The sequence below is a fragment of the Pan paniscus genome, chromosome 17 (assembly GCF_029289425.2).
Source record: "Pan paniscus chromosome 17, NHGRI_mPanPan1-v2.0_pri, whole genome shotgun sequence".
NCBI lineage: Eukaryota > Metazoa > Chordata > Mammalia > Primates > Hominidae > Pan > Pan paniscus.
The window spans coordinates 63,310,564-63,323,895 of record NC_073266.2 but is presented as its reverse complement, the minus strand read 5'-3'; the positions used below and the strand labels follow the sequence as shown (position 1 = coordinate 63,323,895).

At 39.6% G+C, this 13,332-nt stretch overlaps 1 protein-coding gene across 2 annotated transcripts in view; it reads left to right on the top strand.

Annotated features, from left to right (window-relative positions):
- EPG5 (ectopic P-granules 5 autophagy tethering factor) overlaps positions 1 to 13,332 on the top strand; it is a 121,450-nt gene that overhangs the window by 69,893 nt on the left and 38,225 nt on the right. For both annotated transcript variants that reach the window (XM_055102749.2, XM_003830200.5), the window contains exons 28-29: positions 9,229 to 9,371; positions 11,260 to 11,416. In XM_055102749.2, coding sequence (XP_054958724.1) covers positions 9,229 to 9,371; positions 11,260 to 11,416 — 300 coding nt within the window. The remainder of the gene's footprint in view (positions 1 to 9,228; positions 9,372 to 11,259; positions 11,417 to 13,332) is intronic.

Here is a 13,332-nt window from a genome sequence, read left to right as displayed (position 1 = left end):
TTCCTAGAGAGAGGGCTTCAACTGATTCCTTTTTTTGTTTGTTTGTTTTTTGAAACGGAGTCCCCAGGCTGGAGTGCAGTGGCGCGATCTTGGCTCACTGCAACCTCCGCCTCCCGGGTTCAAGTGATTCTCCTGCCCCAGCCTCCCGAGTAGCTGGGATTACAGGCACCTGCCACCACGCCCGGCTAATTTCTGTGTTTTTAGTAGAGATGGGATTTCACCATGTTGGTTAGGCTGGTCTTGAACTCCTGACCTGGTGATCTGCCCGCCTTGGCCTCCCAAAGTGCTGGCATTACAGGCGTGAGCCACCGCGTCCGGCCTCAATTGATTAAAAGACTTTGGTGATGATACAGTTAGAAGGAATTTGGAAATGGAGTGGCCATGATGTCATTTAGGGGTCGGTGGCTAGGTCAGCCTGTTCCAAGTGTTTTGGGGGTGTTGGTGGGAATTCACATTGGAAAGGTTGGTGTGCACCATCATTGGGAACTCTGGCTGTCTGCTGCACATGGCAGGGAGCCCCTGAAGATGAACGTGGGAAGGATATATGGGAAGCAGATTAGTCGGGTGGAACTTGCTGACAGGCAGAGGAGAGATATGCAACAATGTGACTGAAACTTGAACTGCCTCTCAGAGTTACCTTCTTGCACTGGAATATAGGCAGAATTTGGATTTGCAATATGGTATGCACTTCACAATGGAAGCTTCGCTGAAGCTAGTGTGCCATAGCATTTACTTTATGCCAGGCCCTGTCTAAACACTTTAAATAAGTTATTTTATCCTCACAACAACTCTGCAAGGTGGCCTTTATCATATTATCTTCATTTCTCAGTTAAGGAAGTAGAGTCACAGAGAAGTTAATTAAGTTGCTCACCTGAAGTGCCACAGCCCGTAAGTGGCACAGCCAGAAAGGCCCAGGCAGTCCGGCTCCAGAGCCAGTGCTCTTTTTAAAGTAGAGATGGGGTTTTGTAGTAGAGATGGGATTTTGCCATGTTGCCCAGGCTACTCTCAAACTAGTGGGCTCAAGCAATCTGCCTGTCTCGGACTCCCAAAGTGCTGGTATTGCACGCCTGAGCCACCGCACCCGGCCAGCCTGTGTTCATTAATCACCGCACTGTATTCCTCCTTCGAGTGAAGTCAGTATTCCTTAAGCTGAAAGAGAAATGCTTGGAGATGAGCACTGCCTATTGTCTAAATCTGTCTACACACAAATGATTCTTTTTTGTTAGCTTTTGGAAATTGGAGAAAATTTATTTTACTCCCTCTTGTTTGTCTTTCAGAAATTTCCCTTCTTTTTTTGCTAATTTTCATTATAACTATTCCAATGTCTCCATCAATTTCCTTGGGAGACTCTTTTCTACAAAATGTCTTCTCTGAAATAATCTTTTATATGTATTGTATTTTTCATTACTTTCAAAATGTGTCTCTGATTTTTCAACATAGTTGTATTTGTCTAAAGTTCAGAAATTTGACCTAAAAGTTAGGATGAGTCCAACTTATTTTCCCGTATGTTATTGTAAATATGTGCGACTCTTAAACATTGAGTTATCTTTGGCCAGGTGCTTTATACAGTTGGTTTTCTTTTGGTGTATTTTTTTCCCAGTTACTAATGCTGTTGTAGTAAGACCAAGGTAGAAATATTTAAGAAAAGATCACTTGCTGAAGTAATAAAACTGGGAGAAAAGTTTGCCAATTTTGGGTGGAGTTCGAGTTAGTGAGGAAAAAACTGAAAATGTATCCGGTTTTAATAAAAAAAAGGGGTGTCTTCACCAATTTGTGTTTTTCCATATTTTAAAACTACATATCTTTGCCAGACTGTTAATTTTATATAGAGAAGAGAATTCTAAAATGCATTTTTATAAGTGACAAGTGAGATAACTATAAAGAAATGTTTTTCCAGTTCTGGCTGATGGCTTGCTCTGTGAAGAACTGTAAATATTTACTGCCTCAGCTAAAGAACAGGTCTCTTGCCCTGACCTCCTGTTAACTCTCTGGGCCTTGCAGTGGAAAATACCACCAGGCAGGCCAGGGAGCTGAAGCTCTAAGCCTACTTGTGACTTGTCTCTTTTCCTTTACAGAAAAAGGGATCATAGTATTATGTTATTTGTCTGAACCCTTGAATTGAGATTTTAAACATAATCTTTTGCTTTGTTAATTCTGAAATAAAAAGAAACACCTTTTCTAAAATGTCTTCTAGGTAATTTTGATTGGAGGGAGGTCAGAGAAAAGATGATTTATGATAAGGACTGATGTGAACATGGCTTAGATGTTTTTACAAACATACCAAAGTTCTTGTGCTTTCTTTTCTTTAAAGAAAAGTTGGGCTGAGCGTGGTGGGTCACTCCTGTAATCCTAGCACTTTGGGAGGTTGAGGTGGGCAGATTGCTTGATCTCAGGAGTTCAGCAGCCTGGGCAACATGGAGAAACTCTGTCTTTACAAAAAATATTATACAAAAATAAGCCGGGCATGGTGGCGCACGCCTGTGGTCCAAGCTACTTGGGTGCCTGAAGCAGGAGGATCACTTAACCGCAGGAGGTCCAGGCTGCAGTGAGCTGTGACTGTGCCACCGCACTCCAGCCTGGGCAACAGAGTGAGACCCTGTCTCAAGAAAAAAAAGAAAAATTGGTAATTGCTAATATAGCTTGAAGAAAGAAGGGGGAAAAGTAATGAAGGAGAGAGGGAAAAAAGGAGATGTTGCAGAAGCTTAAAGAATTTGAAAAAATAGCTGTATTTTGTGGCCCTAACCTCATTAGAAATATTTAAGTTTTCTTAAAGCAGGTTTTACTTTTCTGCTGGCCTCACTCGTTTGCTTAGTGCCCTGACTTTTAGTCCCACTTGGGAAGTTCCACAAGCTTGAGATCCCTCACTGATGGCTCCTAGAAGTTCTGTATCAATAATAGTATCGACTGCAGCCAGTGTTTTGCCTGATACGCAGATTTGCCAGGGCAATTAAAAACATGGACAGTGAACAACTTTTATAGGCTGAGACTTAAATAATCTTGAAAGTTATATAGTACTGTCGTTGCTAGTTGAGGCTATCCCAGGCAGTATTTGCTGGTTGATACTTCTAGGACTTGAAGATAAAAATATGTTTTGTTACACATTAATGGCGAAGGGCAAGATAGAGGAAAGCTGAAACTCTACCTGCTATGAAGTTGGGGAATTATCTATGCAAGTTGTTCATTTTGCTCAGATTTTTGGCCAAAGATTGTACTTAAATATGAAGCCATCCATTACCCAAATGGATAATATTGGTTATGGATGACTTTAGTTTTGGAAAAAGAGGTGTTAATGGAGGATAGAGAGGGTGAGTTCTCAGTGTTTATGACTCATCATGAAACTGTCATTGGGAGAGAGTATGTCCTGCAAAAGGTAGGTTGTGTTATTTTTATACATAAAACTGTAGCCCTCTATATAGATGTGTCCAGTGACCACCTCATGGCTATGTTCAGTAGTTTTGATTCCTTTTAACATCTTTCTGTTGTGATATTGAACTTTATGTAGTCTCATCTTTTCCCTCTGAATCTCTAAGCACTTCTCAGTTTCCAGGGTTTCTTCCTCCTCAACTCAAACCCTTAGATTGCTAGTTATCCTGATTCTCTTCTTCATATGACATCATCTTCTTTTGCCTACTGTCTGTGCTGGAGTTCTTAATCTGGGGTCTGTGAATGGTCTTTAGAGAATTGGTGAAGTTCCTGAAAGTGTGCGTAAATTTTTTTTCTGGAGAGTTTATAACTCCAATAGATCTCAGAATAGTTCAAAAAGAACAAAAGAGTATTTACTCATATGTTGATAATCCTGTTCTGTTTCTCTAGTCCACAATTCTCTCTTGAGTTCCAAATCTAGATTTCCACCTGCCTCGTTCTACCTGAATGTTCCACAAATACCTCAAACTCCATATTCCCAAATTAATCTCACCTTTACCTTCCAAATCTCTTCTTGCTATAATTTCACACAACTGGTCTCCCAAGCTGGAAACTTAGGCATCAATATCATCGCTTCCAGTTACCCTACCCTACTTCATTCCTGTATTTTCCAAAGTTGCTTCCATATTGGTTCTGCCTCTGAAATGGCTTTCTGAAGCCCCTGACATTCCCTTCTCTGTGTTTCTGTTGCCATTTCTCCATGGTATGCACACCTCGCTTCTCCCTTGACCTGTTGCATTAATTAGATTTCCTGTCCATATCTCTCTCCCTGCCTAGTCTGTTTTCCATTCTCTCATTACTCATCTGTTGAAACATAGATCTGATCACATTTTCAGGCTAAATACCCATATTTACTTGGCAGTATCAAAAGGAATATGACCCTTAGCGCCCTTCATAATCTGTTATTGGTCTTTTTCTAGCAGCATCATTTATCCTCTCTCCCACTTCACAGACATTTTACTTTTCAGCCATTTAGACTTTCTGCATTTTTCTAAACACAACATACACATTAATACCTTTGTTCTTCGCATATGCTGCTTTTGTTCTCCTCCCACCCATTTCTGACCTCTTTCTTGCTCAGCCTTCAGTATTTAGTTCAGGCCAAACCTCTTTTGAAGTCTTTGCGGACTCTTGCAGTCGAATTGAGATGTTCTTTCCCTCATTGCAGCTTGTGCCTAAATGCTGTTGCAGTCACTTGCTGTTTTGTCCTGCCAGACTGAACTCTTTGGGAATAAGGTTTCCATCTTTATTTGTTTTTAATATTATTATTATTATTATTATTTTGAGGCAGAGTTTTGCTCTTGTCACCCATGCTAGAGTGTAGTGGCACTCACTGCATCCTCCGCCTCCTGGGTTCAAACAATTCCTCTGCCTCAGCCTCCTGAGTAGCTGGGATTACAGGCAGGTGCCACCGTGCCCAGCTAATTTTTGTATTTTTATTAGCGATGAGGTTTCACCATGTTGGCCAGGCTGGTCTTGAACTGCTGACCTCAGGTGATCCACCCATCTCGGCCTCCCAAAGTGCTAGGATTACAGGCGTAAGCCACCATGCCTGGCCTGTTTTAATTTTTTTAGTACACCTCTGCTGAAAGGAAGCATCCTTATTTGTAACACACCACTCATTAGGCTGTGTTACAACTTATTTTGTGTTATGATTAGTTCTATGCTGTTACTAGATTTTGAGTTACACAAGGTCAGGGACTTTGTCTTATTCATGTTTGTATCATCAGTACCTCATACAGTCAGTGCTGCAAAATGGATGTGTTTGAAGGAATGAACAGCTCTAGATTTATGCCCTTCATAAGTAAGTTCCCTGATTTTAACTACTTTGGGGAATTTTGTGGATATTATTTGGCCATGACAGACATCATGGAAATTGGAACTTTTTCTTATTAAAAATTAACAGTTCATTCTTTGATTGTGCTTACCTTTGCTTTTAAACAGCTTAATACTTTCCATACTTAAATACTCAACTTAAATACTATACACTGCTTACTGTACATTTTTACTCTAGTATAAATGTCTCCCAAATATTCAGTCTTGGGAAGCAGTAAGGATGGTTGCACTGTCTTTACCAGCCATGTTCACAGTACTTTTTGTCACTTGCTTGGGGCACTCTCATGTCCCTGATATTATGCTAGGTGCTTTGCTTTTATTATCCAACTTAACTTTTTTTTTTTTTTTTTAGACAGAGTCTCACTCTGTCGCCCAGGCTGGAGTGCGGTGGTGCGATCTTGGCTCACAGCAACCTCCACCTCCCAGGTTCAAATGATTCTCTCCGAGGAGCTGGGACTACAGGGTCACAACACCATGCACAGCTAATTTTTGTATTTTTAGTAGAGATGGAGTTTAATCATGTTGGCCAGGCTGGTCTTGACCTCCTGACCTCAAGTGAACCACCCACCTTGGCCTCCCAAAGTGCTGGGATTACAGATGTGAGGCACTGTGCCTAGTTTATCCAACTTAATCTTCACAGAATGAGGATGAGTTCAGAGAAACAGGTTCAGAGACACTGTGAGACTTGCCAAAGTCACATAGCTAGTGAGTAGCTCCGTCAGGATTCAAGCCTGCATGTGTCTAAATTCAAGACCCCTACTTTTCCCATTCAATATTGCCAGGTCGTTTTGCTTCAGCTGTTTCAGCTGCAGCTTCTGAATACTTGCAGTGTGATTCTGAGTAAGCTGATCATGACAGTTAAATCTCATGTAAATGAATATAGGTACCATTTCATTTTCTCTCTGAGTCTGTATAATAGTATTGCCTTCTTTTTTCAGTGATTAGAGAATTTGTGATCTTAACATTATAGATTAGATCAGTTTTTAAAAATTAGCTTTATGGGAAATGACTTCAGATTTTAAATATAATTTTGAATGACTCCTTTATAAAGAGTTCAAATTATATCATGAAAATATTTTATTCCTTAATAGAATTTTTCTGGGAAAGAATGTCCTGGAAATTTCCAGCTATCTGCAAGCGTCTGAGCTATGGATAGCTTGTTTGGGGTATACAAAGGCAAATGTATTTTATGGGAAGTGAGACGTGCTTCCTTCTGTGTTCTCTCTTCCCAATAGAAGGCTCTAACAATTCAGTGATGTTCCCTGGGGAAATGGGGTGATTTATAATTGGGTTCCTTTTGATGTACTTTGGTATTGTGGGTATGTTTGCTGACCCCAGGATTGATTTATTATCATGTGAAAAATTTGTTAATTCCAAGAAATGAACGATGGAAAACACCCACTGAGGGCCTCACATTATTGTAAAAACTGGCTGAAGGACATGCTTTGTCCAGCTTTTAAATTTAGACAAGGAAACTTTTAAATTTCTGTGTCCACTTAAAATGACTCAAGTGGAGGGGCTTCCACCATGCTACTTTGTTCTATTGTCTACTACTTCTTGTAATTATGAACTGATAGACATTCCATTGCTCTCACCTTCATTGCAGTAAAAAAAAATTTTCAACAGTAGTGGGAACAATAAACAAAAATAAGTAGACTAGAAAATAATAATAATTTGGGGATGTTTTTTGTGAGAGGGTCTAAACTTTCCTAAACCAGCTGGTTTTATTTTAGTAGTTTCTACAACATGGAATGGCAGTTGTAAAGTTTGGGTTACAGAGTAGTTTTAGTCCTGTCTGCATTTTTCCAGTCAAGTGGTCTCTGGATCCTTTGCCTTTCCACCTCCCTTCATTCTGTGTCTTCCTTCCTCATCTCAGATTCTCTCTTTTCCTGTTTGGCTCCTTTCTCTCCAGGCCAGCCAGGGGATTCTGTGACACGCATAGTCCCGGTCTAACTGTATTTGGTGATGTATTGAACAAAAAGGCTGACTGCAGATACTCCTAATCACATTTTAGGATATTAAACATTGGTCTGTTATTTGAAAGATTTCAAATTTAATTCAGATACTTGTATTGATTTATTATCTTATTAAATGCAAGTAATTTCTTTTTTAATCTTTCATTTCTCCAATAGTAAAAGTTAATTATTGTTAACATATGTTCTAGAATATTCACTTTTGTGCATTTTGATGTCACAGAGCTTTTTTCTTTTTTAAAGAAGAAGCTTTGTAAAAATTTTTAATACAACATTAATGAGTTTTATACAAGAAAGTTATTATTATCACAGTCATAAAAAACAGTTGCTCAGTGTATTGTCAGAGTTATGCTGTGCTGGGGTTCTGGGTAAGTAAAACAAATAGGAAGGACCATTGCCCTTCAGGAACTTTTTTTTTTTTTTTTTTTTTTTTGAGACGGAGTCTCACGCTGTCGCCCAGGTTGGAGTGCAGTGGCATGATCTCAGCTCACTGGAACCTCTGCCTCCTAGGTTCAAGCAATTCTCCTGCCTCAACCTCCTGAGTAGCCAGGATTACAGGTGCCTGCCACCACACCCAGTTAATTTTTGTATTTTTAGTAGAGACGGGGTTTCACCACGTTGGCCAGGCATGTCTCGAACTCCTGACCTCAAGTGATCCGCCCACCTCGGCCTCCCAAAGTGCTGGGATTACAGGTGTGAGCCACCATGCCTGGCCGCCCTTCAGGAACTTTTATACAGAATTTATGATAATAACCCTGGGCCTCATAAGTGACATAAGAGCCTCAGGTAATAAGTTTGTGAATTAAGTATTTACATTATTTATAAAGGATATCTTTAATCATTGCAGCGATGGCTGAAGACTGGGTTTGGGCAGGTGCATGTAAGGAAAAAATGTAGACCTTACTGCTCACCCATGTGTTTGGGGAAGACAGGAGGAGAATGTAGAGTTTAGAACTCTTGCCTTCTAAATGTTATGGTCTCTTCAGCTGTACCTGTAAGTCCAGACTCCCCGGCCTGCATTTCAAAGCCTCTCCAAGAGGGCTCTCTCAGCTCCCCAGTCTGATTTTACTGCACCCTGCAACCCTGGCCAGGCTCCTCCTTCCTGTCTCTCTGTCCCACATCCCCCACAGCTGTCACGTCAGTTCTGTGTTTGTGTTGCAATCTGGGCCCAGGATGTCTTCTCTTTTCTTCTGCCTCTATCCACATCCAAAAAATGACATTAAAATTGCATAAACAAACCAGTTATGTATGTCACTATCAGTCAGAGAAAGGGTTTGTTGATGGCTTCTCAAATAAGAAAGGCTAATCTTAAAAAAGGATAATCTTTTGAGTTGAAAAATATTTAGTTTTTTTTTTTAAAGAAGCTCAATAAATTCTCCTTGTTTTTCCACCTTTACTGAAAACCAATAAAAATTTTATCAAAGACCAGCTTCTAGGAACCTAAATTGGTGAATTTAGGAATTAGCCAATTGCTCTTTCCTTGGCATGGAGTTGGTTTGGGCATTTCCCCATATTTTATCTTATTTTGTTGTTTGTTTTATGATTATATATATTTTCTTCCTTTCAAAACGACATTTGTGAGCAGCATCTGTGTCATCTTTTTTTAATGCTGGGCACACATGTGTACGCAGCCTGAGTGTTTGGAGTTGAGTGTTTTGTATGTTGGATTGAGAGCACACAGAAGGGCTACGGCTGGGGAGCCATGATCAGCAGTGGAGGGGCTTCCTGTGCTTCAAGAAAAGCCTCAGTGGTGGAAGACATGGGATATGTTGTTGATGAGGATTTCAGGAGTTGAAACATAAGTGAAATAGTATCCTGCAAAAGGCTTTGAACTATTGATAAATTAATTCAAGATCTTACCAGTTTATAAGGCAGTCATATAAAGAGATACAAATTTTGGTATTTTTATAAGACAATAATTTTATTTCAGTTTGAGTCTTCATGGGAAACCTGACACATGGGGGGAAATGTCTTTTGATAACTTTATTTTTGTTAGTTTGAAGGCATGCATAAGAATGAAGCCATAAGCCAACAGCTTCATGTTTTACGGAAGGAAGTGAAGCAGTTGCAAGCAGAAGCTGCTAAACCACCATCACTTAATATTGTGGAAGCTGCTGTACATGCAGAAAACTTGATCACGTAAGTTTCGCAGGCATTATAATTTGAAATACTGTTTTGTTATCATGAATAGTAATCATACATGCTACTATACCACCACCACCCCTGCAGCACCCACAGGTTAATTTAGTGCAGACATCAGCAAACTACGGCCTTTGAGTCAAATCTGGCCTGCTACTTATTTTTATAAATAAAGTTTTATTGGAACACAGCCATCCCCATTTATTTATAATTTCTATGGCTTTTATGCTGCAACAGAAGGATTGAGTGGTTGTAACAGAGATATAAAGCAGAAAATATTAACTATCTGGCCCTATATAGAAAAAGTTTGCTGACCCCTGAATTGTGAGATGATATAGTGCATTGAAATTCAGTTGTGGAGAGATTTAGTGCTTATGTGTTATATCAAAGTCACATTTACCCAGGAACTTATCCTTGTCAACTCAGATGACTGAACAAAGTTCATAGCACAATTATTTAGGGGAATTAGGACTCTCAAGTGTGGTTGTGAACTTGCATTTGACCATCGTTTTCTTTTGGCTTTCATTGTGGCTTTCTCTCACTGTCCTCTTTCTTTCCAAAGCCACCATGACATGACTTGGGAGGTGGGGGTTGACTCTGCCTTTACTTTAAGGTGACTGACTCCACATTCCAGTTCCAACAGCTGATCCCATCAGTAGAGTAGGATGGTGTATGGAGGGGAGCATCGAGTCCTTTTGTGTGTTGGGCTGGGGCTCCTGGGAAGGAGGAGACCAGGCAAACAAGAGGTTGATGTTACTTTTACTGGGAAAGGGACACAAAAAGGTGTGAGAATTGGAAGGGCTATCTTTATTCTAGGATCTTATTCTACACAGAAATCTTTATCTCAACTTTAGTCAGTGTTTTGGATTTTAAAATGTAGAGAAATCAGGGTTTTGTGTTTAAAAAAATTATATAAAGAAAACAAAAAGTTAAATAACAAATTATGAATTACATGCAAAATATGAACGTTTTTAATAAGGATGAGAATGTTAATTAGTTCTTATAGCTGATTTTTTTTCCCTAGGAGACTATGAAATTATTACTAAGTATTGAAAATCAGCCAGATGCAGTGGCTCACGCCTGTAATCCCAGCACTTTGGGAGGCCAAGGTGGGCGGATCACTTGAGGTCAGGAGTTTGACACAAGCCTGACCAACGTGGTGAAACCCCATCTCTATTAAAAATACAAAAATTGGCCAGGTGCGGTGGCTCATGCCTGCAATCCCAGCACTTTGGGAGGCCAAGGCGGGCAGATCACCTGAGGTCAGGAGTTCAAGACCAGCCTGGCCAACATGGTGAAACCCCGTCTCTACAAAAATACAAAAAAATTAGCTGGGCATTATGGCAGCTGCCTATAATCCCAGTTCCTTGGGAGGCTGAGTTGTTAGAATCACTTGAACCCTGGAAGTGGAGGTTGCAGTGAGCTGAGATTACACCATTGCACTCCAGCCTGGGTGACAGAGTGAGACTCCATCAAAAAATAAATAAATAAATAAAATAAAATAAATAAAAGAAAATACAAAAATTAGCCAGGTGTGGTAGCGTGTGCCTGTAATCCCAGCTACTCAGGAGGCTGAGGCAGGAGAATCACTTGAACTCGGGAGGCGAAGGTTGTGGTGAGCTGAGATCACACCATTGCACTCCAGTCTGGGTGACAGAGTGAGACTCTGTCTCCCCCACCCCAAAAAGAAAAAAAAAAAGAAAATCAGTTGTCAGTAAAATTGGAAGATACATATATTTACTCCATGAAATATTTCTAAAGTGACATTTTCATGGGTGCTCTGAGGATTCTTAAGAATATTGCCTGAGAAATGTAGGGTATCAAAGAAGGCCTTGTGAGTATGGAATCTTTTACTGTAGACTGCAGTCTTACCCACATTTTCCCACAGGGCCTTAGTGAATGCCTACAAGTTGCAGCCTACACCTGGGATTCAGAAAGTTGGCATTAGCCTTTTCTTTACTATTGTGGATTACGTCAGCGATGAGACGCAGCGTCATCCCCCAACAAGGCAGTTCTTTACTTCATGTATTGAGATCTTGGGACAGGTAAGGCTATCTGTACCTTTTGCCTTGATCAGATAATGAGTCTCTGCGGTGTCTGTCTTCTTTGGATATAGTCAGCATTGACTTCAGACTTATATTACAGGTTCAGAGTCTTACCCAAGTCAGAAGCCTCTTGGAGTTGTAGGCTTCTCAAGATATGATTAGAATTGTTGGTATAGAATTTTGCTTCTCATACAAGGGAGATTATTCATATTTGAAAGTCTAGGGAGACATCAGAATTTGTCATATATCCTTGGTGTTCTTAACAATAACAGTACTAAAATCTCTTCATTGTTTATAAAAATACTTTCCAGTTTGTTTAATCCTCATGGGGAATCTGTGTGATTGAGATTCCCTTCTTAAAGATGAGAAAACTAGGTTCTAGAAGATTAAGTGACTGGCCTAAAGAATTCAGCTGGTGAGTGTGGAGCTGAGACTGGATCCCAGGGCTTCTGACAACACTCAGTGCTCGCTCCACCTCCCCACTGCTGTGTCCCGGTTGCTAGTCTTGGTCAACATTTATTTGTTTGTTTATTTATTTATTTGGCTTACAGTGACATAGATAGATATTTAACAAGGGCAAGGGTAATCATACAGATTTATGAAATGTTTCATAAAAGAAAGGAAAACCTCTTGTTTGAAATATGTAAACATTAGTTAACCATGTACTCTCACCCAAATTCAACTGAATGAGTACTTACTTATTGGATGCTTACAAGGAAGTAATGCTGAAAAGGTATCATCATTGATTTTTTTGTAGAAAGTTTTTTATCCTGATCATAAAATTAATGTGTGCTGGTCGGGTGGGGTGGCTCACACTGGTAATCCCAGCACTTTGGGAGGCTGAGGTGGGCAGATCATCTGAGGTTGGGAGTTCGAGACCAGCCTGACCAACATGAAGAAACCCTGCCTCTACTATAAATACAAAATTAGCTGGGTGTGGTGGTGCATGCCTATAATCCCAGCTACTTGGGAGACTGAGGCAGGAGAATTACTTGAAACTGGGAGGCAGAGGTTGCGGTGAGCGGAAATCATGCTATTGCACTCCAGCCTGGGCAACAAGAGCAAAACTCTGTCTCAAAAAAAAAATTAATGTATGCTTATTATAAGCAATGCAGACAGCATAGAAAGTATGAAGAAGAAAAATTTCTTATAATCCTAACTACCTAGAAATACTGACTACATAGCTAACATTTCATTATAGTTTGTCTTGTATATGTGTGTCTATTTGTGTATATGTATATGTAAACATATTTCTACATATATAGAGATACATAGATATGGATAGGCACTTAAAATGGGCTCATGCTATTTTGTAACCTCCTTTTTCATTTAAACACGTCTTTTAGACATTATTTCATGTTAATAAATACAGACCTATATCATGACATTGCATGTCTGTATAGTGCTCCCCATGATACAGATTTATTACAGTGTGTTGAGCTAGTGTTTGATGGATGGATATTTAGGTAGATTGTTTTGCTGCAATCAGGCTGAGGTAAATATTCTTGTATGTCTTTGTGAACTTGTTGGACTATTTTCTTTAGGATAATTTCTTAGAGGTATGATTGCTGTGTCAAAGGAATTTGATACACATTGTATATTTGATGTTTTACATCATGCTTGACATAGTCACTCTGCCTTCCCTGGGAATTTTGCACCTACTTATGCTATCATTGCAGTGTTTGAGTTTGTTATTCTTCATACCATAACCAACATTAGGAACTCTCATTCTTTTAAGTTTTGCTAATCTGATAAGGGAGTGGTATTTCATTATTATTTTAATTTGTACTTCTTTAAGTACTTGTTAAGTTATATGCCTTTTCATATGTTTATTGGCCATTTATATATACTTTTGTGAATTGGTGATTGTGGTCCTTTGTACACTTTCTGTTGTAGTTTCTTGTTTTCCGATTGCT